Source organism: Sapajus apella, unplaced genomic scaffold (assembly GCF_009761245.1).
Source record: "Sapajus apella isolate SASKATOON/1434 unplaced genomic scaffold, GSC_monkey_1.0 scaffold44, whole genome shotgun sequence".
Lineage (NCBI taxonomy): Eukaryota > Metazoa > Chordata > Mammalia > Primates > Cebidae > Sapajus > Sapajus apella.
In genome coordinates this window covers 19751699-19777286 of record NW_022436984.1, presented here as the reverse complement: position 1 = coordinate 19777286, position 25588 = coordinate 19751699, and the positions used below count along the sequence as shown (strand labels likewise).

At 46.1% G+C, this 25588-nt stretch overlaps 1 protein-coding gene across 1 annotated transcript in view; it reads right to left on the bottom strand.

Annotated features, from left to right (window-relative positions):
• The window catches only part of EPAS1 (endothelial PAS domain protein 1), an 87623-nt gene that overhangs the window by 5716 nt on the left and 56319 nt on the right, over positions 1-25588 (bottom strand). The window contains exons 3-12 of the mRNA XM_032239456.1: positions 23880-24031; positions 23385-23469; positions 19821-19939; positions 19487-19692; positions 10794-10900; positions 5062-5209; positions 4150-4364; positions 2959-3143; positions 2286-2396; positions 301-791 (exon numbers count right to left, since the gene is read on the bottom strand). Of these exons, the coding sequence (XP_032095347.1) occupies positions 301-791; positions 2286-2396; positions 2959-3143; positions 4150-4364; positions 5062-5209; positions 10794-10900; positions 19487-19692; positions 19821-19939; positions 23385-23469; positions 23880-24031 (1819 nt within the window). The remainder of the gene's footprint in view (positions 1-300; positions 792-2285; positions 2397-2958; positions 3144-4149; positions 4365-5061; positions 5210-10793; positions 10901-19486; positions 19693-19820; positions 19940-23384; positions 23470-23879; positions 24032-25588) is intronic.

Genomic DNA, 25588 nt, shown 5'->3' with positions numbered 1-25588 from the left:
CCTAGGGGCAACACTGAGGTACAGGGCTCTCAACAAGCCACTTCTCTCCTTTTCCTGTCCTCAGTCTCCCCTTGATCCCCTCCAGCCCTAATAAAAACCCGTCCTGCTCTAGGCCTCACATGGCTTGAGGTGATTCCCCAAAGTCTGAGCTCAGAGAAGGGCTAAATGGGGTATCAGACAGATGGCTGTGGAGAGGGGCAGGGGCCTCCCTGGGGGTCCAGCTGTCTCACTAGTGGGTGCCTCTCTGCTCCACCCTACCTAGCACAGCCTTGCTGGTGCAGCCGAGTGTCTGCCACTTACCTTGTCTTGAATGTGGAGACATGGGGAGGGGAGACAGGGGGCCCCAACGTCGCTGCTCCCAAGAACTCTGTGCGCTGATCCCCAATAGCCCACTTCATGGGCCCAAAATGTAATGGTGGATCTGGGGGCCACTGGGTGTTGGATCTGCCCCCCATGGAAGAGAGAGGGGTGCTGGCCTGGCCACAGCATGGAGGCAGGGATGCTTTGCTTCCTGCATCAAAGAAGATGGAGGACATGGGCCGGTGCTCGGGCTCTGTCTTCTTGCTCTCCAGCTGCTGCTGAAACTTGTCCAGGAGGAAGGGACTGTGCGAGGCTATAGGGGCCAGTGGTTGGAAGATGTTTGTCATGGCGTTGAAGCAGTGCTGGGGGGTGGACTGTGGGTTCTCCGGCAAGAGCCGCTCCTCCGGGCAGATGGGGCTTAGCTGGAAGTCTTCCCCATCCATAGGGATGTAGGGTGCCAGTGTCTCCAAGTCCAGCTCACTGAAATCCGTCTGAGGGGAGACAGCACAGGCAAAGAGGCAAGGCGGTTGGTGCGACCTCACGGACACTATTCCATCTCGGCTCCTGCAGAGCCATCATCTCACGCACAGTTTCACAGTGCCGCTCAAACACCACCACTGGTTCCCTATGGCCTATCAGGAAAACCTCAGACTTGGCTATGGCATATACACCACCCTCTATCATGTACCAGCCTTTCCCACGTTTATCCCCTCTTCTCCCTGCACATCGATGCCACCTCCCAACCCAAACTGAAATGTTCTTCTCTCTCCGTCTCGCCTGTCCAGAGCCCACCTTCTCTTTTGAGGCAGCCCCTCTTCCAAAGAGCCAGCCCTGCCCACTCCAGCCTGTGGAGGTTGCCCTTGTCCTACAGTGGTTAGGCCTGTGCTGCACACTGTGGCTTCTGGGGAGCTGAGGAAAGCTTGCCCTCTTCTCCCTAAGTTGGCACAGGCCTAAGCAAGCAGTGAGTGCCCGGGTCCATCTGTGGACTCTCGCAGAGTAACAGCCAGACCCCAGGGATAGAGGGAGTTTGGTTCCAATCAACATATACTCAGAGATCATCCCTTTGGTTGGCAGTATCATGATGGATACTGCAGGGAACACTCATAAGCAGATGCGGAAAACAGTTTCTGCCTTCAGAGACTGACCACCCTCACTGGGTGTCAGCCGACTAATGACTGCAATGCTAAGAAATGCTTAAGGAGCAGAAGTAGATAGTCATGATTAAGTACTACATGATAAATACTACAGTAGTTCTGAGGAGGGAGGGAGGGAGGGAGAGGGTGACAGAGAAGCTGAAATAGGGAACATTTTGCAGAGTAGCTGGGATTTGTGCCAAGTAGGATAAAGATACAAACTGAGTAGCAAGGCAGAAATCTGGTTGAACCCAGACTAAGATAAATGGGGGATTAATGATTTTCCCTTGGGTTTTGTAAAGCATGTACCCCTCCCTCTACCTTATCCTTGTTTACATAGTTTTTACAAGAACATTGGCCTTATGTAACAAATATGCTCCTGAAAAGTTTTATGTAAATGAAAAATTGTCAAACAGATGTTATTTTTTAAATGCATTGCATATAAAGTGATTATTTTTTTAAATCACAAGATGAATGTGTTTGTAAAGGGATTAATTGTCCCCTATGTTTATACATATTTTATACATTTGGCTATGCTTGTTGAATGTAGGGCCTTTTTAAAGAAAGGTGTAGTGGTATTGTTTTGGTTTTCACGTGCGCTAAGAAAGTTATCTAAGCAGAAGATACATGTGCTATGAGTTACCAGTGGAGGAGCTGGATTGACAGTGGGAGGAACGGGTGACCACAGGCTCCATTACCCAGCACCCCTACCTGGTTAGGGGATCTGGGCCTTGGCCAAGCATCCCCACTGCTCTTTGCAGCAAAGGGATGAGGCTACAAGAACAGATGTGAGCCTTTGATGCCTACCAGACGGCAGGCACACACCCTAGCCCGATCTCCACAGCCACCTACCTGGGTGCTGCATTGGTCCTTGGCCTCTGTGTCCATGGCAAAGAGCTTCTCAATCACTTCAATCTTCAGGTCGTTATCCAGAGAGGTGTAATAGTCTTCAGGACTGTTGGGCTAGGGGGCAGGAAGGAGGACGACAGAGTCAAAGATATGGCGTTGGTCTCCCTAGAAGTCCAGCATGGAAGAGGAAATACATTCCTGGACCCAAAGGCTCAATTCCATTCCACCATGCAACTATTTGTAGAGAAGCCACTAATGAAAGAGCTGTATGAGTTAGGTCAATTCATCAACCTCTCTAAAGTCCAGTCTCCTCCTCATAAAATGAGGCTAGTTTTGCTTCGTAGGTTGTCCTGTCTTGAGGAGCAAACAGGATACAGGCTATGGCCAGCAGGGCTGTGCAAACTGTGCAGCTCTATGCCACATAGGGGATGTGCATAGGGACTGAGCTGGGGGCTTAAATGCCTTCAAGGAGCTTATTTCATTGAGATTGGGGGATGAATACTAAAAGCAAAAAATAGCTCTGACACCTGGTAGGTAAGTGTCACAGCCACTCTGGGAGGCTCTGTGATAACCTGAGGAGGTGGACAGTCCCTGTCTCAAATGTCCCTTCAGCCATCTGGCAGCAGTCATACATAAGGAGCCCTCTCTGTGTCCTCGCCATAAGAGGACTGCTCACCGTGGAGCAGCTGCTGCTGCTGGTGGCACTGGGGGTGGTGCTGCCCGTGGCGGCTGCCTGGGGCACGGTGAAGGCAGGCAGGCTCCCAGCCTCGCTCTGGGTGCTTCTCAACTCTGTAGCCCACGGCTGGCTTGGGGGCAAGATGGCCTTGCCATAGGTTGAGGACTCCTCAAAGTTCTGATTCCCTGTGGAGACAAGGGCCTGGGAGGTGAACACCCACAACCATCAGGCTCACCCCAAGGCAGAGGAAGCCCAGACACAGCAGAGAAGGCCTTAAGAGGGTCTGGAAGGCATGCCTGGGGCTAGGCCCCCTGTTCCCTGGGGCTTAGCTGGGACACATAGGCCTTTGACTCAGGCTCTGAGTCAATGTACAGACCCTTTAAAGGGAACAGTCTCCTGGAACATTGAATTTTCACAGACTAAATATGTTAGGAGCCACTCTTTCCTGAGGAGCAGTCCTCACGTAACTGCTGGAGAGCTGGAGAACACATCTGAAAGGGGTTGACACAGTCCAGGGTGAGGACTACTCTTCCGGCAGCCACAGCAAGGCCAGGAGAGGGTGGCAGTGGGTGGCTAACTGGGGAGGATGGGGCTTCAAGGGTGTTTCCAGGATGGGCACAGCCAAGGTCTAAAAACCCTTCCGGGGTCTCCAGTAACTTACATCCCTAGGGACAGGCAGACACTTTAAAGTGTCGTGGGTTTGAGGGCTTAATCCCAGGCCTCAATATGTTCTCTGTGTTTTTGGAATTATCTGTCCCAACATTATTCCAACTTAGCTCTCTGCCTAAACAAGCATCTGTCCTTCCAGACCCTGGTTGGAATCTGTCCCATCTCTGTGACAATGTCCAAGTTGCCTTGGAGCACATCCCTCACCTCTCGCCTCGCTCTCATCTCAGATTCTCAGCACCCATGGTGGAGAATCGACTCCTCGGGGAGTTGTCCTCTCTTAACCCCTCCTCGTGCAGTGCTGCGTGAGGTCAGACATGGGATGGTCTTACAGGGGCAGGAGCAGCTGCTGTTCTTTTATGCCCAGCAGAGCCTGGCCTCTAACAGGTGATTAACAAGACTTGGGGAAGGGGCTGGGGTCGCTCTGGTTAAGACAAAGCTGTAGCTAGGGAGGCCTGTTATGGTCAGAACTCTTCCCAGCCCCAACAGGGTTCCAGGGACCTGGCTTAGCTAAAAAGCACCCACCGAAATCCAGAGAGATGATGGCGTCTCCTGGTGTGGGGGCCAGCTGGGCCAGCTCCTCGGGCTCCTCCTTTAGCTTGGTGAACAGGAAGTTACTCTTCTCAGACACAGCCCCCTTGCCACTGCTGTCAAAGATGCTGTTCATGGCTATCAGGTGGGGCTTGAACAGGGATTCCGTCTGGTCCATGGAGAACACCACGTCATTCTTCTCAATCTCACTAATGGGAGAAGAGGGCCATTCAGACCTTCCACATTTTCTAGAAAAATTGTGCTCCCCTAGATGCATGAAAACCCTGACAGCTAAGCGCTCAGGCAAAAAATTGGTAGGACCCCCAGGCATTGGCGTCTTATAAAGAACCACACAATAGAAGTGTGTGAGCCGTGGGGGTAGTGACAACAGGGGTATCCTCTGAATGTATATCTGTTTCTGATGCTGTTTTATTAAAATATTATTGCAGTTGAGAGGGGTGGTATATATGAGGCCAGAATGCTTTTGTTTTGTTTCTAGAAATAACTAGAAATGACTTCCTCTAGCTCTCTTTCCAGATACTATAGAGTGAAGGCGTGACATCTTTTTTTCCCCAAAGCATGAATAGTCCTCTTTCCTTTTTTCCCATTCAGAAAGTAATGACTACTGTGTGCTGTCTGCCTCCTCATCTGGGTCGGATGCATGCCATAAATGACAGATGACAGGGAAAGGGCAGGAAAAAAAAATCCCAACCCAGTATCCCACTGTTCCCAAGACATCCTCAGGAAGCCTTCTCAGTCACAAGGGTTAGCCCTGCAAAAGCTCCTTGATGTGATGTCCAGGGCGCTGAGAGGCTTGGTATCTCCTAGGCTTGTCATCCTCAGTCTGGGAAGCTTGGGCACCCCCACATACCCTGCACCAAGGCCCGCCAGCCCTCACAGGCTCACCTCAGGACATAGTTGACACACATGATGCACTGGGGCTGCAGGTTGCGAGGGTTGTAGATGACCGTCCCCTGGGTCTCCAGCCACACATAGCCCCCATGCTTTGCGAGCATCCGGTACTGGCCACTTACTACCTGACCCTTGGTGCACACTAGGGGAGGAGAAACACAGCTGAGCTTAGGGAAGTGGGGCAGGGGTGTGCACTATGGGCTCAGGAGATCCCATGGGAGGGCAGTCTAATCTGCAGGGGAACAGATAGAACAGGGCACCGGGGCAGTGAGGACTAGGGAGAGTGACCTGGAAGGGAGCTTCGGGATCATTTCAGCCAAATTTTCATTTTAAATATAGGAAAAGGAGGTGAAGAAAGGTGAAATGAGTTGCCCAAGGCTGTCTACTGAGGGAGGGACCACTCACTATGCAGTGGCCCATCACCAATCCCTGGACAAGTTGGGCTCACAGACCAGCTCAGCTATAAGCAGAACCAAGGCCAGAACCTGCCTTACTTTCTTCACGGGGTTCAATGGGAAGAAGCCCCTCCACACTGGGTAAGGGGGTATCCCCTGTCAAACACTCCGGTGAGGGGACTTCTAAGCAGCTTGGAGAAAGCCTGACCTCAGGGCAGTTTTTTTGACAGCTGACCTACCACCAATACCCTGCTTATGAATACAAGCATTTAAAAAATTGATATCCTTAATTTTTCCAGGTCATAGGCCCGCCACCTTTTGGGCCATTGAAGGTCTGTGATTCACAGCAAAGGCAGAGGCAAACCACCCCACCCTTTCTCTGTTGGGGCTGAGAAAAGGCAGAGACCCCAGCAGCCCATACACAGTCTCTTCATGAGCTGTAATAAATCTCTTACACTCCTGCTTCTCCCAACTGCCCAGCTAGGCTCCCTGCTTATAAGGTTTTCCACTTCTAGATTGTTCTACTAAATGTTCATTCAAAAAGTGCTTTTATTGTCTACACTGGGGAGGGGTTTCACATCACACAGACTGTCCTCCTTCCCTAGTCCAGAATGCTCCATCTACTCCCATTCAAAAGGAATCAATAAATCTCTTTACATTTCTGTCTACTAGTGCTAGAATTTTTGGTAGTTTTCTGAACTGCCCATTCCTTGGGAATTTTCAGAATTCCAGCTCAGAAGCTCTGGAATCACAGAGAATTAGGAAAGGGCATGGGGGAAGGATCAGGAAATCTTGCTAACTTGGGGATCTTGGGAAAGGAACAATCCTTCTTGGTTTTGGTTTCCTCCTCTGCAAAACAGGATATTGATAATAATAGTAGTAATGGTAATAATTGTCATCATTAGCTACCCAGTATACCACTGCTGTTTGTACTAAGGATCGAATGTACCTGAATGGCTTATCAGTACATAAGTGTTGACCGACTGTCACTAATACATTTTGTACAGGAAAAGCCACCTCTTTCCCAGAACTACTAATACGTATTGTGCCCATGCCCTGTCACAGTTTGTTACACATTTGTCAATAGTATCATGAGGGGCCACTTGGAAGGATATCTAGGTTCTCTGTAAACACAGAAAGTCTCCCCAGTTCTCCTGGTAGGCTTACAGGCCACCTCCCCATTCATCAGCCCTGTACAGCTTAGGAACATGGCTCACTTCATACTAGTGCAGTTTTATAATCCTTTACACGTTTTGCTTTCCTCTTCAAAAATTTAACAGGCACCTGCAAGGTGCAAGAATTCCTATAACTTACATTTGTATAGTGCTTTGCAGTGTTCAAAACTATCTGATAAGATGAATTTGTTTCTGCAAAGCACTTAGAACAGTGCCTGGCATATAGGGCACTCACTAAGGATTAGGTCATCATCACTGCCTTTCATAAGCAACACCATGGGGTGCCTACTGTTATTCCCACTTTACAGCTGAAGAAACTGAGGCTTAAAACTACTGAGTGATTTGCTGAAAGGCCACTTCAGTGGAAACAGTAGACAGAATTATAGTTCAAATGAAAGATTCCTAGTGTAAGCTTTTTCTGTTTGCTCTTAATAAATGTTATTGGGGTCAAATTTACCTTCAATGAACCACACTCCCATTTGAAGTATACAGTTCAACGAGTTTTGACAAAGGTACAGTGGAGGCATAGAACTTTTCCATCACTGCCCCCACCACCCTATTTTTTATGCCTCTAGGCAGTATCAGGCAGCCACTCTTCTGCTTTTTGCCGCTATGTATTGGAATTATCTTTTCTAGACTTCCATGTAAATGGTTGTATAGGAGTATCTATTCTTGTGTCTAGCTTCTTTACACTCGGCATGTTTTGAGATTCATCCTGGTGTTGCCGGCATTTGTGGTTTGTTTCTTTTCATCAATGAGTAGTCTTCCATTGCAGAGATATACCATAATTTGTTTATCCATCTGCCTGTTGACAGATGTTTGAGTTGTTTTCACTTTTTGGTTATTATGGATAAAGTTGCTATAAACATTTGTGTATAGATCTTTGTATGGACATATTTTCATTTTTTTGTGGGTGCAATTGCTGGGTTACATGTAAGAAGCTGCTAAATTATTTCCAAAGTGGTTGTATAATCCTGTGCCACAGAGAGGATAAATATTTTCTTTTAACATGAGGAAACTAAGGGCAGAGGATTATGTTTTGCATCACCTCATACAAGACAATAGTGACAGAGTCTGAGCTACACAGCAGGTCTTGTGGCTTCTAGTACAGTGGTCTATTACCTTGGTCCACAAATCCCCGGGAGGACCAAATTTTCTGTTGCCACTGTCCTAAACCATCATGGATTCAACAAAGGAAATTAGTTTTATCCTCTCTGCTCACCCTTTATCTGTGCCACTGAGGCTCCTCAGCTGCAGGAAAACGATTCTTGCACAATTTCAAGTGCCTGTATTTAACTTATTTAGACGGTCCTTAATGCAAACCACATTCTGGGTTCTTACTCTTTTTGATCAAACAGTACAGCAAGCAAAGGTTTTAACTGCATTTCTAACAATTGCAGGCAAGGGCCTGTTCTGTCAATGGAATATAATTAACGCCAGCTTTCTAATCATCTGCTCATTAATGCCAGCCTTGGTGAAGGGCCTGCTACTTAATAGATAGGAAAATAAGATTAAAGGCCATAAAAAGCCTAAGAACACATAATATCCTCATATAACAAAGAGAAACTGACCCCTAACCTCACCCCCAGAGTAACAATGTATAAATTATTAATCCATTTGGAAATTTTGGCTTTCAATGATCTAAATCTGGTTGAGCTTCACCAGGCATTTCAATGGTAAACGTTTACAGGCTAAGACATACACGTGTGTAAATCTGGGACCCCGTCGTGTGAATCTGGACCCATCTCAAATCTGAACCTCTGGTTATTCTACAGCATGTGTGTGAGTCTGTAGTGCAAGTTTATTTCCAAAAACTCAAGGACAAATGAGAGACGGGTCAGGGTGAGCGGCAGGCTCCTGTCATAACTGTCATTAACCCAATTTCCAACCCATGCAGATTTCCCTTTGTTAGCTGTGGGCTTGCTCCTTTGCTAGCTACAGGTTTCTGAGCTCAGGGCAGCTTTACTTGGCTCCATCAGAGGGAGATAGAGCCTGTGATTTCTATTTGGGCTGTGAATTATCTTTCAGTGTGCCTAATGCCTAAATACATGGATTCAGTAAAAAGCACCTTATTTTCCCCAGAGTCTGCAGAAAACATGAACCATTTTTATCCCAGCCCTTTTTATGGATTGAAGATGTTCTAAGAAGAGGGAAAATCCTTTTTATATGCCTAGTGAGAAGTCACAATTTTTCTTTCCTTTGACAGTAGCTTCTTCTGCTTTCCCATCATAGAAGATAAAAGGCAATACTGTCCTCCAAGAATTCCCAGAAACTTCTTACATTCGTCCCTTGCCTTGGCTTCACCCTTAGCTTGGAAGGAAGGCTAGACTTTTCCCCAGTTTTACATGTAAAGTTAGCAAGGTCCAGAAAGCCAGGCCCTGGGGAATAAGTGGGTCTGCTGGGCCAGAGCCTGGGCCCCAGAGTCCCAGTGCCTGGGTGATTGTCACCTGCCTTTGAAAACAGGAACCCTTCAGGGACCAGGAAGCATGAAGGAATCCCAAAGAAAAGGCTGGAACTAGATGTTACAATTTCAAAGCTGGGGCAGGCTAAGGTGAGGTCACATTCACAGGCATACAAGAGTACCTCTAACCCTGCCCCATCTCTGGGTCCCTGAATAGGGCTGAATCTAGGTTGTTTTGTGTTTGTTTTTTGTGTTTGCCAGAGAGCACAGTGAGAAACGTTTCTAAGATATAATGGGCCCTGTTGTACTGTCAAATCAAACCCAAAGCCATGAGGAAGAAACAGAGGAACCAATTAGAAAGAAAAGATCTCACTCAAGAGTGTGTTAACCACCTTCACAGACAGCCCATGGGGTTGTGGCTCTGTTGGCTGCTCTGAACTTGGCTGTCCTAGCTTTAGGGTAGATGGATGGATTTAGGAACTATGGAGAAACGGCTGCACTTCCATTTTCTCCATTGCCAGCAGGTCCACTGGGAATTTTCTTAGACTTACTTTACCCATTTTTAATTCTCCCATAATTGTCGAGGTACCACTGTCTGCACCACTGCGGGCACTTGTTTTGAAGCATTCTCTTCCAAATATAGTTTTGCCCATGAGTTTATTATCCATTTAGTGCCTGTTCTGTACCAGATGCTATGGTAGATATGGTAGATACTGAGGTTAAAGATATGAGCCACTTGTTCCCAAGGAGCCCACAGTCCTCTTTAAGGGCAGGAATCATTTCTACCAATTTATATTGCTCCCAGTGGGCCAAGTACAGGGTTATAGGCCCAGAGTCCTTGCACGTTAATGAGTTTTATGGATTCAAGGGAATGGTCCTGGATCACCTGCCAATAAGAAGTCTGAATTGGGAACATGGCCAAGTAAACATCCTAGAACTGCTCTGTCCAATGTGGTAGCCACAAGCCAAGTGTGAATATTTACATTTAAAGTAAGACTAAATTGCATAAAATTCAGTTCCTCGGTTTCTCTAACCATATTGCAAGAACATTTCCACTGCAGAAATGTTTTATAGGGCAGCCCTCTTCTAGAATCCTTGCATAACTCAGGCTTCCTACAAACTGCAAAGCAGAGTTTCCGTATGCCATCCCTGGGTTCCCTGGGCAGCCTTTTCTAAAGCTTCCTCGATCCAGCAAGCAAGCTCTCTGAGGTGGCCTACCTCAACACATGTATTAAGTTGGACCCTTAATACTTTCCCCTCTGTTCAGCCTGAGCCTCCCCAATCCTTCAAGATCCAACTCCCTTCCTTTCCTCAGCTCCCCCTGCCCTCCTCTTCTGTGAACATATGTACTTGAATCTCTAGCATGCATCCAAGTTGGTGATGTGTTGAATCATGTTACTGTCTGCAGTGCTGTTCCACAGGGTGTGCAAACCACTGACTGCACACAGGCACTCGGTGGAGGTGGTGTGGGGGAACGGAGATTTAGCCCACCCTCCACTCTCTCAGCTAGCTGTGTACCTTGGTACGGCTGTGTCTCCCTGGAGGAGGCATCCTTTTCTAATTTGCACGAAGGAGTCTATAGGCTGGTGGCAGCCTTGGTTTTCTAACCATGTTGAGGGCATAAGTCTTGTCTGCCACACAAGACAGCAGCTCTGTGCAGGAAGTGACCTGGTCTTCTATCTCACCCATCACACCCCACTCAAGGCCAGATACCACAGACACAAGGAAGCCACAAGGGGCACTCCTGGAACTCACAGTTCTGGTGACTCTTGGTCATGTTCTCGGAGTCTAGCGCGTGGTAGAATTCATAGGCTGAGCGGCCAAGCAGTTCCTCAGGGTGGTAACCAATCAGTTCTGTGATTCTGAGTTTTTAAAAAGGTAGCATGTAAAGAAGAAAGATTACTAACTTATTAATAATTATAAACCATAATTATTAACCATATTAACTTAGCACAGCATATGGACAGGGGCTCAAGGAGCTAACCCCAGAAGGCAAATTACACACACACACACATACAGATGAACACAATCCAGACTTTCTCATCACACCATGTATCCAAGCAAAACAACACTGTGCTCAATCTGTAATTGCGGGTTTATCCAAACCCCTGTTGTTCCTGCCCTTCCTGAAGCCATGTTTGGGAGGAGAAAGAAACGCCAATTCTGAGGACTCCCTCTCCCCACTACCCCTGGTACACACATATGCCTGTTCTCCAAGAACCACTGGAAGGGGCTCACCCCCAAGTTTTTGTAGATGAGGGAGTAGAGATCCAGGACGGGCAGATGATCTGCCTGATGCCTACACAGGTGTCCAGAGACAGAGCAAGAATGAAAACTGGGGTCTCCAGTTGCTGCGCCAAGCTCATTCTAGTAGAAAGCAGTATAAATGAAACATGAAAATTATGTGGCCCCAGATAGAGCCACCTTTGTCTCTGTGTCAACCAGCATGTGAGAAGGAGTCCAGGCAAGCAGAACCCGCCTGTGCTTAAACCATCACTCCTCTGGATGCTTCTCTGCAGGCCCTGCCTATGACCTCAGGTACCCTCGGATACCAGGTTTGCCTTCCATGGCTTTTTCTACTTGTCCCTCACATTTCAAGGAAAGGAAAGCACTTGGCTGTCATTTCAGTGTCCTTTTCTTCATTCTGTAAGGCCTCTGGTTTTGATGGGAAGTGGGTAGATAAAGGGCAAATATGGAGAACCATGAAGAATCACTTAACACTCTTAGGACCCTTTGCTCTGTGTTGGAATCATGAAAATAAACCCCTGTCCAAGAAACACCAGGTTGGCTGCTTTACCCAATATCACGTCCTATTAGGCTATATAATACCTCCATATTATCTCTCAAAAGCTTGGTTCTCTCACAAACTTTTAATAATGGCCTCACTGTCTTGTTTACTTGGCCTATCCCATTAGAAGTGATGCCACAGTCTCATTATTACAACTCTACTTCAGAAGGCATGACTCTTGGATACAGTCCTGTCATTTACACTTGTAAGGGATCACTAACACTGAGGGGAAAGCAGAAGCAGTGGCTCCTTATTTCCTGTCTCTGCTCTAAACCCATCCCCCAACAGGTCAACTTGCATATGTCTGTCAGACCAAATTGCCCTAAAATACTACTTGCATCCTGCCACACCCCTATTCAAGCATCTACAGCTTTCCCTTTTGCCAGCCATACTAAGAGTAAATGCTGCCTAACTTCCAAGTTCCCCCAGAACCTACTCTCCACTTTTTGAGCAATTTGATTTTCAACTCATCTGTAAAATGTTATGCACCCTCTGTCATGGAAGACCCCTCTCCTCTCACTTCCCCATGCCTGGAAAACTCATTCTTGCTGCAGAAGCTTTATGCCTTCTCTTCTCCAAGCCCTGACACCTCCAGGATCATCTCGAAGCCTCTCCTTCTCCACACAGTTTTCTACAGTTCCTCCAGCACAATGTCTTTCAGGAGGTCCAAAGGAGTATGCACAATATTACAGAGAATTCTGCATTTGTCCCCTCACATCCTAGGCTGTCCACCCCTGAACTCAGGGACCACTTTATCTTTTTGCTTCCTCTATAATGGGTGCTTAGTAAAAACATGAACAGCTGACCAGTAGATTGATTTTCTCTTTGAACCTAAGGTACAGACACCTATCTATCTACTTTTCTTCCTAGAAGAATATGACTGTCTCAATGCACACCAGTGTGCTCACTCATACATATACACACACAACTTGTAATATTCTATCCATCCTTCCTTTATTCTGTAAGGCATCTGGCTTTGAAGTGGGCAGAGAAGAGGCAAGTTCTCTGCCTGGGTGAGACTTTGGGGGTTAAAGCCTTTGTCAAACAAGGAGCAGCTCAACAGGGCTGAGAGGCTTAGGTCTCAGCTGATTCAGCCCAGTGGAGATTTCCCCAGTGAGATCCCAGCAGCTCACTTGTGCCAGCCAGCTGGTCTCAGAGCAGGAGGATCTGTCCCCTCACTTGGCCCTGAGCAGGGAAGTCTCTGAACTCAAGAGCAATGGGCACATTATCTGGCAGCCTGACTCAGTGGGACTGGCACCCAAGTGCACCTTGGAGAAGGTGGAGACTGGGGGGAACAAGGAAACAGAATAGTGCTGGTCCTGCAATCAGCTAGCTCCGCTACTGGGTCAGATGATTTGCAAGCTTAGCCTGGGAGCTAGAACTGCACGAGTAAGCCCTGCTGACAATGGGCTGGCCATCTGCAGGCTCACTGACTTGCCAGATAAACTGCTTCTGTTCCTGGGCAGGTCTAGAATTTTCTAGAGACCCTCCAAAATGAGTCTGCTGGCATTCTAGGAAAGATGTCATTCTACTCTCTGAAGGAATTAAATTTCCTTTTGAGATTAGAATCTTTAAATTAAAATGTTCAAAGTAGATGTTTATTATAATCAGCCTCATAATAAAATGTTTAATTAATGTATCATCCATTCAAAGGGACACAATGGGCATGTTTTGGAAGTGGACAAACAAACCTAGATTTCAGAACTGCCAGATATCTTCCCAGTAGCAGCTTTCATTTATCTTGTCAACTAAAATAAATATTTAATGTCTCCTTCTTCATTCCTTTAAACAGACTACTATAAAAACTGGGAAATACACCACATCCCAAACACAATTGAAGAACATTTGAGTTGTCAAACTTCACAAAGCCAGGAAACCCCAACTTAAAGCTCATGGTCATTCGCCCCCATGTGCAGGCACGTAGACACCAGTGGGGAGGTTAATGAACCGAGCTTGTTTATACGGTCGCTCCTACGGCACACAAGGCCCTTCCCTGCTCATTTCCCCCAGACTCCAGACAAGCCTTTTGAGCGGGGCTGTGATAACACGGGTTCATCTTCTCTCTCCATCAGGGGCCAGGAAACTAGTTTTTCTTTCTTTCTTTCTAATTAAGGACCCCTGACTCAATGGGAAAAAGAAAATCAGTTTGAGGTCACCCATAAATGTAAAAGTCAACCCAGTAGGGCTGTTCTAAGATAAGAGAGAAATATACCAGGACTTAATTCGCCAGATTTCAAACATAAGAACAGAGGATACTTTTTAATAATGAAGTGGAAAAAGCAGTGGACCAAGGGTGCAGTGAGGAGAGAGATGCAGACAGATAGGCAGCCACAAGTAGGCAGAGGAAGGACGAAAGGAAACAGAAAATACAGCTTTAAACGGGTTGTTAAATTCTGAAGTTGGTGTCACCCCTGGTAAATATGCAGGTCAGCTTTCTGAACTCTGGACTTCAGAGTGAGATGTGCCTTCAAAATGTCAAATGAATGATTCATTGTTCTTTACTCTCAAAACTGTTTATAAGCTCTATTCAAAATACACCACCTATAGCAGAGTGCTCGCAAAAAAAAAAATTATTCTCTTGGCTACAGTGTGAGTGCTGCCACCTCAAGCCGCTGAGAGGAATCCAGCCACAGGCCTAAGAAGGCTGGCTCTTCTTCCCAGCATGTAATTGCCAGAGCCCGCCCACGTGTGGCGCAGCGCCATGGTCCTTGACTTCAGATGCCACTGTCTGCAGTCATGCAAGATCTGGCTGCAGTTTTTACCCATTCCCTACATGAGTAAAGGATTTGCTAGGTAAATTAATCATGCAAGCAAGATGGTGAGAGAGTATTTAAACTGTTTAAGAGGATAAAAGTTTTAAGCACTTCGTAACCACCTATTTGTTTTCCAAAGAATGTATTTTCTAATAAATAGTTCAAGTCGGCTTGCTCTCCTTCCACTCTCTGCCAGTGGCCTCTCCTCAGCACCCTGTGATTTGTCTCATTTTAGTTTCTATATGTGCTTATAAGCTTTGACACTGCATTTACTTACTAAAATCTACACTGTTCACTAACTCAGATTTACTTCTGTGCCTTCTGTTGGTTTGAATGTATTTTCATCTAGATTTTGTTTTAAACCACAGTACTTAAGCCTTGTTTTCCGCAAATACTACATCATTATATGAAATCTATATAACCAGCTTTGTAATTAATGGGAAATCCATTTCTCTCCTGTCTGTGGAGTGTTACAGTTACCTGTGGGGGTAAGTGTATACATAGGAAGGTTGTGTGTGTGTGTGTGTGTGTGTGTGTGTGTGTGTGTGTGTTTTACAACTTACAGCTCGTTATCATTCTCTTTACTGACATCTTTAGGATCCTCAACCCTTCCCTCACTTTTACCATTTTTACTTATTTTAAACTTCTTTGTACAAAAACACTTCACCATAAATTTATCCACAGAATTTGGAATGTAAGGCTCTTGATTTATTAAACTGTAACTGCTGATATTAGTATGTCCTATGTTGCCTGAATCCAATGACAAAACAGGGTTGCCCTAAAATTCTTTACCTGTAAAAATTACATGATGCTATTTGTTGATGTGAAATTTTACTGTAATTTTGAAACCTTTTCCCCCTGGTGATACTGCTCCTGTCCACATAATTTGCTTTTATAATTTATTTCTAAGATACAGGAAGACTCCTACAGCTGACAAAATCACAGTAGGATTATAATAATTAGAAAGGCTTTTCCTCTATCTCCTTGATGGCTTGGCTTCCTTCACAGTTACCTCTTTTGCCACTAGATGGCACCTCCACGTGAATTTAAGAAACCACCCAATTTTAAAGTTAAACTACTTGGGAACAACTTTTGTCTTCCTTTTGGGTAAATGGAATGTTGTATTTTGTACCATTCATTGTGATTTCATTATATGGCTTATGTCGCAAACTCTCAACTCCTAGAGATCAGGAATCATCTCTTTTACTTTGATGTAATGGTCTCTGGCACACAGTTACGTAGATGCTCAATAAATAATAGTTCATTAATTCAGGAAACAGTATAATGCCTATGTTTGAGTCATAAAGGAAGAGATCATTACTTCCATTAATAATCAGGATGTTTTTCTTTCACCCTGCTACTCAACTTGTTCCCCTTGTCTAGAACATTTGACCATAGGTACATAAATATTACTGACATATGAATTGTTACGAAATTTACTTTTAAAAGTATTTACTACTTTTAAAATAATGCAGGACTTAATATGGTACTATGATCCCTCATTAACAGGAGGACAAATGCATTTTGAGCCATCTGTATTCCTTTATTCAATTTCAGATGTTTCAGAATAGGTTGTTTCAGATTCGGCTGATTTGACCTGAGAGTTCAATGTAAAATTAGAGTTGTCTTTTCTCTCTTCTGTTTTATTTCTCTACCTTCATTCCTCTCTGTTCTCCTTTATCTTTTTCTCCATGACCATTTTTCTTTTTTTGTTTGATTGTGTCTGTGGTCTCAGCATATCTAAGAAAAGTACCAAGCTGCTTCAAAAGTGATTTTGTGGATTCTAACTGCCATACATTTTCTTCAGATTCTAACTTTTCTGATAGAAAAACAATCCTCTTTGTCGGAATCACAGCCCCTCGCGTGTCTCAGATGTCATTAAACCTAGTGAATTTCCTGATTAAAACGGAAAACCCCTCTCCCCATTAGGTATCGCAGACAGGCATTGGTTTTTGAAGCATTTGTCTCTGAAGGGTAATTGAGGTGGAGAGGTTTGTGTGCATGTGCATATGCTTCTCCCCATCCCATCACAAAGAGTGAACATAAAACAAGCTACCAAAACCAAAAAAATCCCAGGCCTCATCAAAGCAATTGAAGTATAACACTTAGGGATTAAAGACTTAAAATAGTCACTTCATCAACTGTCTAAGCCATGTCTGTGCCCTTGTTAACTAATCTGCTAATCGGTTAAACACAACTTCTGTGTGGCACAGCATTCTATGTCTTTAAATGCTTCTGCATTCAGCTCTCCAGTGCCACTGAATTCACGCTTGGGGCCATGTAACTGGGTTTCTTGAAACGCAAGATTTTGCTGAAAATGCAGTGTGTCCTGCAAAACTTATAAGCAATATTACCCTCCACATTATGAGTCACAAAGCCTTGAATCACGAGGCTTGATACTTCCTTTAAGCCAGAAGCTACTCTGCCTACCAGCCCTGAGCCAAACTAAGAAGTCAGCACAGCGTCTTTCCCCTTTCTATGTACATTTCCTCTCCAGCCACATTTAGACATCCAGTTCCTTGAGTTGTCCCCCTCTTCTTTTGTCCAAAGGTTAGTACCTTCAGAAAATTACCTGAAACTCATTTAAACCAAGATAATGAATAAAGGATAATGCTGAATTACCCTTTCCAGAGGACTTTTTCTCACTGTAACAAGGATCAAAATCTTAAGCTTAAAAAAATCTCTTTTCTATTATCTAGGGATGCCAAGTTATTTTCTAGGACAATAGGGTAGGATTTTCCCAGTGCTTACAGAGTCATCTTACAGATGTGCTTCACTCACCAGGGGCTATATGGCTAGATCAGCTTAAGCTAGTGACATGGGGCTATGCATTGGGATTGTCCATGTTATCTCACAAGACTACTGAGAGGGGTGCATGAAGCTGTGTCTTCTGCCCAGAATGTTCACTTGAATACAAAGAATGCATCTGATAAACAACCTTACCCATAACATGGATTCCTGCAGTGCCTGCCTTTAACAGGGAAATTTTCCTCTTGAACCATCATCTTTATCATCCTTATCACCATCACCACCACCACTAACAAATGTAATAAATGGCGACTGTGTCAACGTTCCAGGACACAAGGATTTCATACATGACATTTTCTCCCTGTGAGGTTAGAGCATTTCTTTCTACTTATATAACCACCTGCTACCTCCGAAAGCTTTGAATCCTGACCCTGCTGTGGTCAGAACTGAAGGACAGGAGAGACTCAAGGATATTTTTACAAAAGTTCTGAAATTGTGCCACAAGTGTTGGGCAACTCTAAGAAGGAGCCACCAACCAACACCAGGCCAGTCTAGAATCAGAGGAAAGAAACCCCATCCCAGAGAGGGGAGGGTCCCTCCCATGAAGAAACCAGATGCCTTTGGGATGTTCAGCTGATGAGAGAAAGGTGGGTAGGTCTAGGGGAGGCTGAGCAGGAGCTTTTTTCCTGGGGTTCCGTGGTTTCCTGCTGGCTGAAGAAGACAAGGCAGATTCTTGCTGATCTGGGGGATTCCTCTTCCTGCCCCCCAGCCACTAACTGCCTTCAGAAGTGATTTCGACTCCTTGAGTTTAGTGGAAGATTTAGCTTTGGAGGAGGCCAAGGACAGGAAGTAAGATATAAGTAATAATGAAGGCTCACACATGTTGTGGCTGGACTTTTCAAAGTGCTTGCGCAGCCATTATCTCATTTTACAAGGACCCCATGAAACAGGTTGAGAAAATGTTATCTCTGTTTTGGAAAAGGGGAAACTGAGATCTCAGGGTTTCCTGAGGAGAAACTCTAGAAGATGAAAGAAGAGTGGCAAAGAGTTTGGGGTAGCAAAGAGCTGCCACAGCAACTGTCACCCTGGGACAAATGGCGGCTCTAGATGCGGCAGAAAGCTGAGGTCAGGCAGGGAGATCTCTGCCAGGAAGGGCACATCCGGGGTGTGCTGCTCAGCAAGCCGCAGTGGCACTTACTCAAGCCAGGCCTACCCTGGGCCCAGCCTTCTGCATTTCCTTCCCTCCCTGGGACCAGCCATTGCTCAGGGCATCTGTTCTCTCCATCTTCCTCCTCCTACCTCCTATCATCAGGCTCCACAGTCCCACAGGCAGGGCTGGTGGGGGAGCTGGAAGCTGTGGGATGTCTAAATACTCCCTCCTATGACAACCCCAGCCTCTTCCCCACCTGCTTGAATCCTCTAAATGAGCTAAGAACCAGAGATGGCATGACTTGCATAAGCAGTCTTAGGCACTCTTTCAACAACTCTAATAAAGGTGATAGTAAGAGCTAACACTGAACATTTATTACTAGATTTGAACCTAGGCCATCTAGTCCTGAAGCCCATGCTCTTAATCGCTACTATGTCTCCTAAGAGAATTTTCAGCTGGGTCTGGCACTGGGGGTTATTAGCGTCTGCCTTAGCTGCCATCATCTTAGCCTTCAAAATGGTTGGACAATGGCTGGAATGGACTTGCATGCAGGAAGGAACAAGGCGGAGGGAAAAGCTCAGTCAGTAATGGAAGAGGGTCAGTCTCCAGGGCAGAAGCTGATGCTTCCAGCTGGCCTCTGAAGCAGGAGTACAGATGGAAGTCTCTAGACTCTTCTCTTTCTCCTGGGGCAGAAGACTACCTTGAGAATTTCCTCAGGAGCGTGATACATGTATGGAGAAATATGTTCACACCACAACGATGAGAAGAGTTGTACATGAGGAAAGCCCTGCAGATGGACCCTGAGGCTCTGTCAACTGGAGACCACTGAATATAGTACCGGGAACCTCGGAGGACACTGATGCAATCATACAGTAACATAGGTCCACAAACATGCGCCCGGCAATATCACATCTATGTCCAGTTTCACACCTTTAATACAGGCACAGCCCCACACACGCACAGGTCAGACCCATCTCTGCCCACAGCATACACACTCATGGTCCCCTACCTGTCATCACAGTAGGTGAACTTCATGTCCATGCTGTGGCGGCTCAGGAAGGTCTTGCTGTCCAGGGGGATGTCCATGTGGGATGGATGCTGGATTGGCTCACACATGATGATGAGGCAGGACAGCAGGGGCTCTTTGTAGCCACACAGACTGCTGTGAGGAGGGCAGTTGTTGTAGACTTTCACCTGGCCCGTGCAGTGCAAGACCTGAGACAGGCATGGAAGGGTCAGACGTGGGGCCGAGAGTGCTGGAGGTGGGGGCAGGGCTGTAGGTATCCCCTGCACCCTCATCGCCCTACACCTGGGACTCCAACCCCAGCCTGATGTTGCCCTACCTTCCAGGTGGCTGACTTGAGGTTGACAGTTCGGCCTCTGTTGGTGACTGTGCACTTCATCCTCATGAAGAAGTCCCGCTCTGTGGACATGTCTTTGCTTTTTTTCCCAAAACCAGATCCTGGATGTGAAAGGATGGGAAGAACTAAATGAAGTTAGTTTTATATGAATATTCATGAGAGGGGCCCAGGGCAGTTTTTCTCACCAGCCTATTATTTGTATTTTCCAACTATCTGCTCTCCTAGCACCTGTAGTCTGCATGAACATGGAGCTCCATCATGGCCTGGGAACTAATGGTTCCTGCTCTCCAGCTTGTCTCTTCCACTTGGGAGCATCAACTCCCCACAAGGCAGGAACTGTTCCATCATTTGATTTTGCATTGCATCTGGAACATGGTCACCGGTCCCTTCAGGGCAGCGGTACAACGAATGCCCATCAGCCACTAGCCCAGCAACCCTTTCCTAGGGCAGGCCCAGGTCCTCTCGCAGAAATCTCCTAGGGACAGTCTGGGTGAGGCCACGGTTACTCCAAGGTTATAAGCCTCACAGGTTAGAAATGTCTCTCAGACACTTCCGTCTTTCCTTTATAACCTGTCTCTCAGGAGGAATCTAACCCCTCCTGTACCCCCTTCACAAACTGCAGTAGAGTGTTCAGGATACCGTGCCATTAGCTTTCTCTTTGAAGTGACATCTATATCAAGGCTCTAGAGAGACCTCTGGTATGAATCTCCTTACAGTGGATTTGGTGAGCAAGTCCATTTTAACAATTAACTCAACCTGGATCATATCCTCTCTCAGCAAGAATTAAATAAATCACCAAGAGCAGCAATATAGCTTCCTTTCTCAGAACATTTTCCACTTTTTGTAAAACAAAGTAATGAAAAGAATGCCAACTGAGTCCCACTGTCTTTGTCTAAATACTACACCACCATCTCTGGTACCTACTTTCGAAGGTATAATCCTGTCCTCTGCCCAGCATCATAGAGCCTTGTTTAAAATAGTCACACTCCTTCATCCAGGAGTGTGACTAAACTTCCAGAGGACCTTGATTTGACTGACATATTCCTGCAGAGTTATGTGTCAGAGGAACTGTGGCACCCTTGGACAAAACTTTCACATCCTTCGGGGAGCCCACTCAGTAACAGACTGAAAAATGAATTTTCCTTTTTTTTAAGAGAACATTGCTTCATCATGATTATAAAGCTATTTCTCCCATACTTGATTATGATTCTTACCATTTTAATTTTCAGAGGTGGGGTTAGCATACAATGAGATATACCTGTATCTTGGGATCTGGCCCCACAACCAGTACCAAACCAAGTGTTGGGTATGAGAGAGCTGGAGGGATTCATTTGTGGCTGTTGTTTGGGTTTTATTGAGGCCTCTTAACTTGCTAATCTCTGGATTCTCCCCATGCTGACATTTGATCATTCTTTCTAAACACTGCTCCATGAAGATCACTCCACCCCTGCTCAAAAACCTTCAATAGCTCCCTATTGTCTATGGAATAAAATTCAAGACCTTCCAACTGGCCTTTAAAACCTTCCACAATTTGCCTTACGGCTTTCTTGTCCTCTAGGAACTCACACTAACCCTTATGTCTAGATCATGAGTCCACCCGCAGGCTGGCACCTTCAGTGAAGATTTGCTGATTCATTGAGTTTGACTGATCCCAAGTCCTTAACATGCAGACCAAGAGATCTAAAGTTCTACTCAGATAATTAGAGGTCACTTGGCTGTGAATCATGGCACTTGAGAGCTGAAAGATCTTTGCCTTTGCCTAGTCCAATACCATCAATTTGAAAAGAGACTCTGAGGAACAGAGGAGTAGGATACTTGCTTCTGGTCACAAACTCGAACTCAGACTCTGGCCAGTGGTTGAAGTGAGACTAAGAACTCAAAGGCCAAAGGGTTTCTGGAGTAGAGAAGAAATCAGTCTTTGGTTTTTTCAGGCTTCAAGCGCCTATCCATTCAGAACATGAATCTCTTTTTAGAGAGATTGAGAAAGTCTGGTAGCCCTTTCCCCATAGAACCAGACCAGACACTGAGCAGCCCATGGGGTGCTCTCAGCCAGTATACCCTCAGAGCCAGGTGGCCCAAGGCCTGCAGATGAGAGTGCAAAGGAGATGGGTGAGGGGCTGTGGCAGTGGTAGGAAAGGAGGTGGTTGTAATTCTGTGCTTTGCAGGCCCAAATGTGGATTGCAGACTCAGTGTGAAATAGGGTGAGGTGAGCCAATGAAGTGATTGCTTTTGCAGTGTGTGGTAACAAGAGCCAAACCTCATAGGCTTAGTCTCACTGCCTTTGTTAGGTTGGACAAGAACAAGTCCCATGGCAGTGACAGGTAAGGATGTTAAAGAAGACGTATAGGCATGCACAGAATCTGCCCAGACCAGTGACAGAACCTCAGGTTTGGAAGGGACCTTGACAGTCATTGAGCCCCACTCTGCTGCCCAAAGCTTCAGTCCTCTTAACAATGTTCCCATTCATGCTTTTGTTGAATGGCCAGTTATAGGAGAGGAAGCTCCACTGTCATTGCAACGTGCTTGCTGCCTGTCTGGGTCCTCTCATCCACTGGCACCTGCTGGGTATCCCCATGAGTAAGGTCCTGTACACTAGATCTTTTTAAATCTCTTCTCTGTCAAAACCTACCTGACCTATGTCTCCGCAGGGCACCATTTCCTGCACTAGCTCATCTCCAAAAGTGGCTCCAACAAGCCATGCCTTTCGACATGGCCTTGTGTGGTTTCCTCCCACACTGGACCAGGGCTGGCCTGTAACGTACTCTAAACCAACAAGATGGGGCAGAAGTGATGCTCTGCCAATTTGGGCACAAAGCCTTGGGAAGGCCTGGCAGCTTCCACTTTAGTGCTTCTTGGAGCCTGGAGCTGCCACATTAGAGGCCTGGCTACCCTAAGACACCATATGGAGAGAGTCTCTAAGACTCTATGGAGTGAGAAAACAGTCCAGTTGTCCCAGCATCCCAACTAAGCCCATTCCAGCCACCTGCCATAAAGTCCCAGACATGTGTGTGAGCCATCCTGATCACCCCAGCCTAGTCTGACCCCAGGTGACCGTAGCCCAGCTGACATCACATGGAGCACAAGAGCCACCCACTAAACCCACAGGACCCTGGAGATAATCATCAAAGCCCTGTGTTTCAGGTAGTTTGTTACACAGCAATAGATGACTGCAGGCATTCCTATGAGCACTTTGGCACAGACTAGTTCCTCATTGGTTTGGGTGGTATCATTTGGCAGAGTCGCTTGACTCTTGGGTGATGAAACCTCCTAGAGACAGTATCCCAACCCAAAGGAGTCCCCTAGTAGTGGTACACCAGCATCATGCGGGACCAGCAGGAGATATTTCTGAGTCCTGGGTCCTCTCAATGCCCCAATCTCATCTCACAGGCTACACGCTTAAACAGAGGGCCAGCCTAGCTAAAATTTTTAAGGACATCCATTTTTCCTGCATCACAAGGGCCATGAGCTGTCTCCCTTATAGACAAAGGGGAGGCAGATTCCCACCCAGTGGGGACAAGAAGGAAGTAAACACACAATCAAGGGTACCGTTTTTGAGACTCAGGTTCTCACGAATCTCCTCATGGTCGCAGGGATGAGTGAAGTCAAAGATGCTATGTCCTGTTAGCTCCACCTGTTTCAAAAACAAGGTTAGGCTGCATTATTCCTAATAGTGAAGTAAAAGACTCCAAAAGAAGGCTGAACCACCTTCCAAATCTGGAGGCAGGGAGGAGACTGAATCGGGCTTTCTTATAATCTCAGTCCAGTGTTAGGTCCACAGACAGAAAGATGATTTAATAGGGACCTACTGATGATGACAGAGACTTGGTCTATTAATTAGTCAATAGAGAGGTATCCACCAGGATGGCCATTAGCAAAGCCAAACCCAGTGCTTGGGGATGGGAGTGTGGCCTGAGGTCAGCGAGGGTGGCAGTGGGCCTTTGCAGGGAGAGGTCAAGTGGGATTGTGGCTAGCACCTTCCACTCATTTCTACCCCCAAATGGAAACATTTCTCCTTTTGAAAGAGACAGAGGAGGGTGTCACCTGTGTGAGTCCCATGAACTTGCTGATGTTTTCTGACAGAAAGATCATGTCACCATCTTGGGTCACCACAGCAATGAAACCCTCCAAAGCTTTCAGGTACAAGTTGTCCATCTGCTGGTCAGCTTCGGCTTCAGACTCGTTTTCAGAGCAAACTGGAAAGACAGCGGGGCAGGACAGCTTGCATGAATGTGGAGTGAAAACAGGTATGACTGGCACAGGTAGGCATTTGCCAGGGATGGCGCAAAGGCATCAGGTGGACTTTTCTGGAAACACACACTGCCGACCATCTGAAAGTCTGCCCTAGCCCGGCAGTAGGCACTGGATGAGCACCACTGCACAGAGGACACCCTGACGGGGGCTGTGATGACAGTGTGCTTGTCGTGACAACAGTATTTGTGGCACTAGTAACGGCAGCAGTAGTAGCTGTGGATATAATGGTAGTAGTAGGAACAAAGATTTTAGCAGCTAATATATATTGCAGTTACTGCATGAAAGGCACTGCACTCAGCATTCTCTGTGATCTTCACAATTACCTATGAGGGAGACACTATTCTTAATCCCATTTTACAGATGAAGTATAGAGAGGTTAAGCCATTTGTCCAAAGGTATAAAGATTGCAAAGCTAGCAAGCTTCGACAGTGGAATCCAGAAGCCACACTCAGCTATTCATAGGCTTTGGAGTTAAACACAGGTTCTGTTCCTAGATCAGCCTCCTATTAGGCTATGACTCTGGATAAGTAACAACCTCTTTGAATATCACTTTTCTCATCAGCTAAATGGGAATAACAATTTCCATTTCTGAATTGTAAGAATTAGATAAGTATGTAAAGTGCCTAAAACAGTGAATTCAACAGTGAATTCTTTCTTCCTTCTGCTACAAGACACACACTACCCTCAAATTGCTCAGATCCCAGGTGAGGAATATGTAGTACTCAGAGATGCAAAGCTAAGTAAAAGTTCAAGGGTGTCATAGCTGGGTTCCCAAGGAAAAGTGTAGATGGGAAGAGCACTAAGGGTCAGAGGAGAAGGAGGTTGCTTTGGGGTGATCACAGACAGCTAACTATTCCAAAGAAGTTTTAAAGAGACTTAGAGATTTCACTCTGTAGAATGAAAGAAGGGCCTTCTGAACCAGATGGGATTAGGTGAACAGGGACTGAGGTGAGGCCCATCTGGCTGAAGAGGAGAATCCATTTCCCAGTCTTAAGGATTGGGCTGGTGAGGCTGGCCCAGTGTCCCAGAGGGGCCTCACATTTCAAGCAAATGTGAGCAGAGGAGTGCATCTCAAAGCACTGCTTTGGGGAGATGAGTCTGGCAATGGCATACAAAATGGTTTGGAGAGAGCGAAACCAGAGGTGCAAAAGAGAGTGAGCAGGCAGCTGCATCCCGGCAGGCTATACCAGTGGTTGCTGGGAGCAGCCTGGGAAAGCTTCCACCCCAATCGCCCATACTTTGAGTATCCTGGCCTATCAAGTATACCTCTGCTCTCTGCAAAATACAGACTCAACTGTTGTCCAGACAAAAAAAAAAACAAACTTCTTAGGCCCCAGGCCTTTGGTTGTTGCACACAGACCACAGGCTTTATTTCAGCTGTCTTCTCCTAGTTCATTATTTAACTCCAAAGACATTTACTTATGAAAATTTGTATTCATTCAGTGCAAACGTCAATCCAAGAGTACCTCACTTGATTTATAGAACAAGGGGATTAGAGA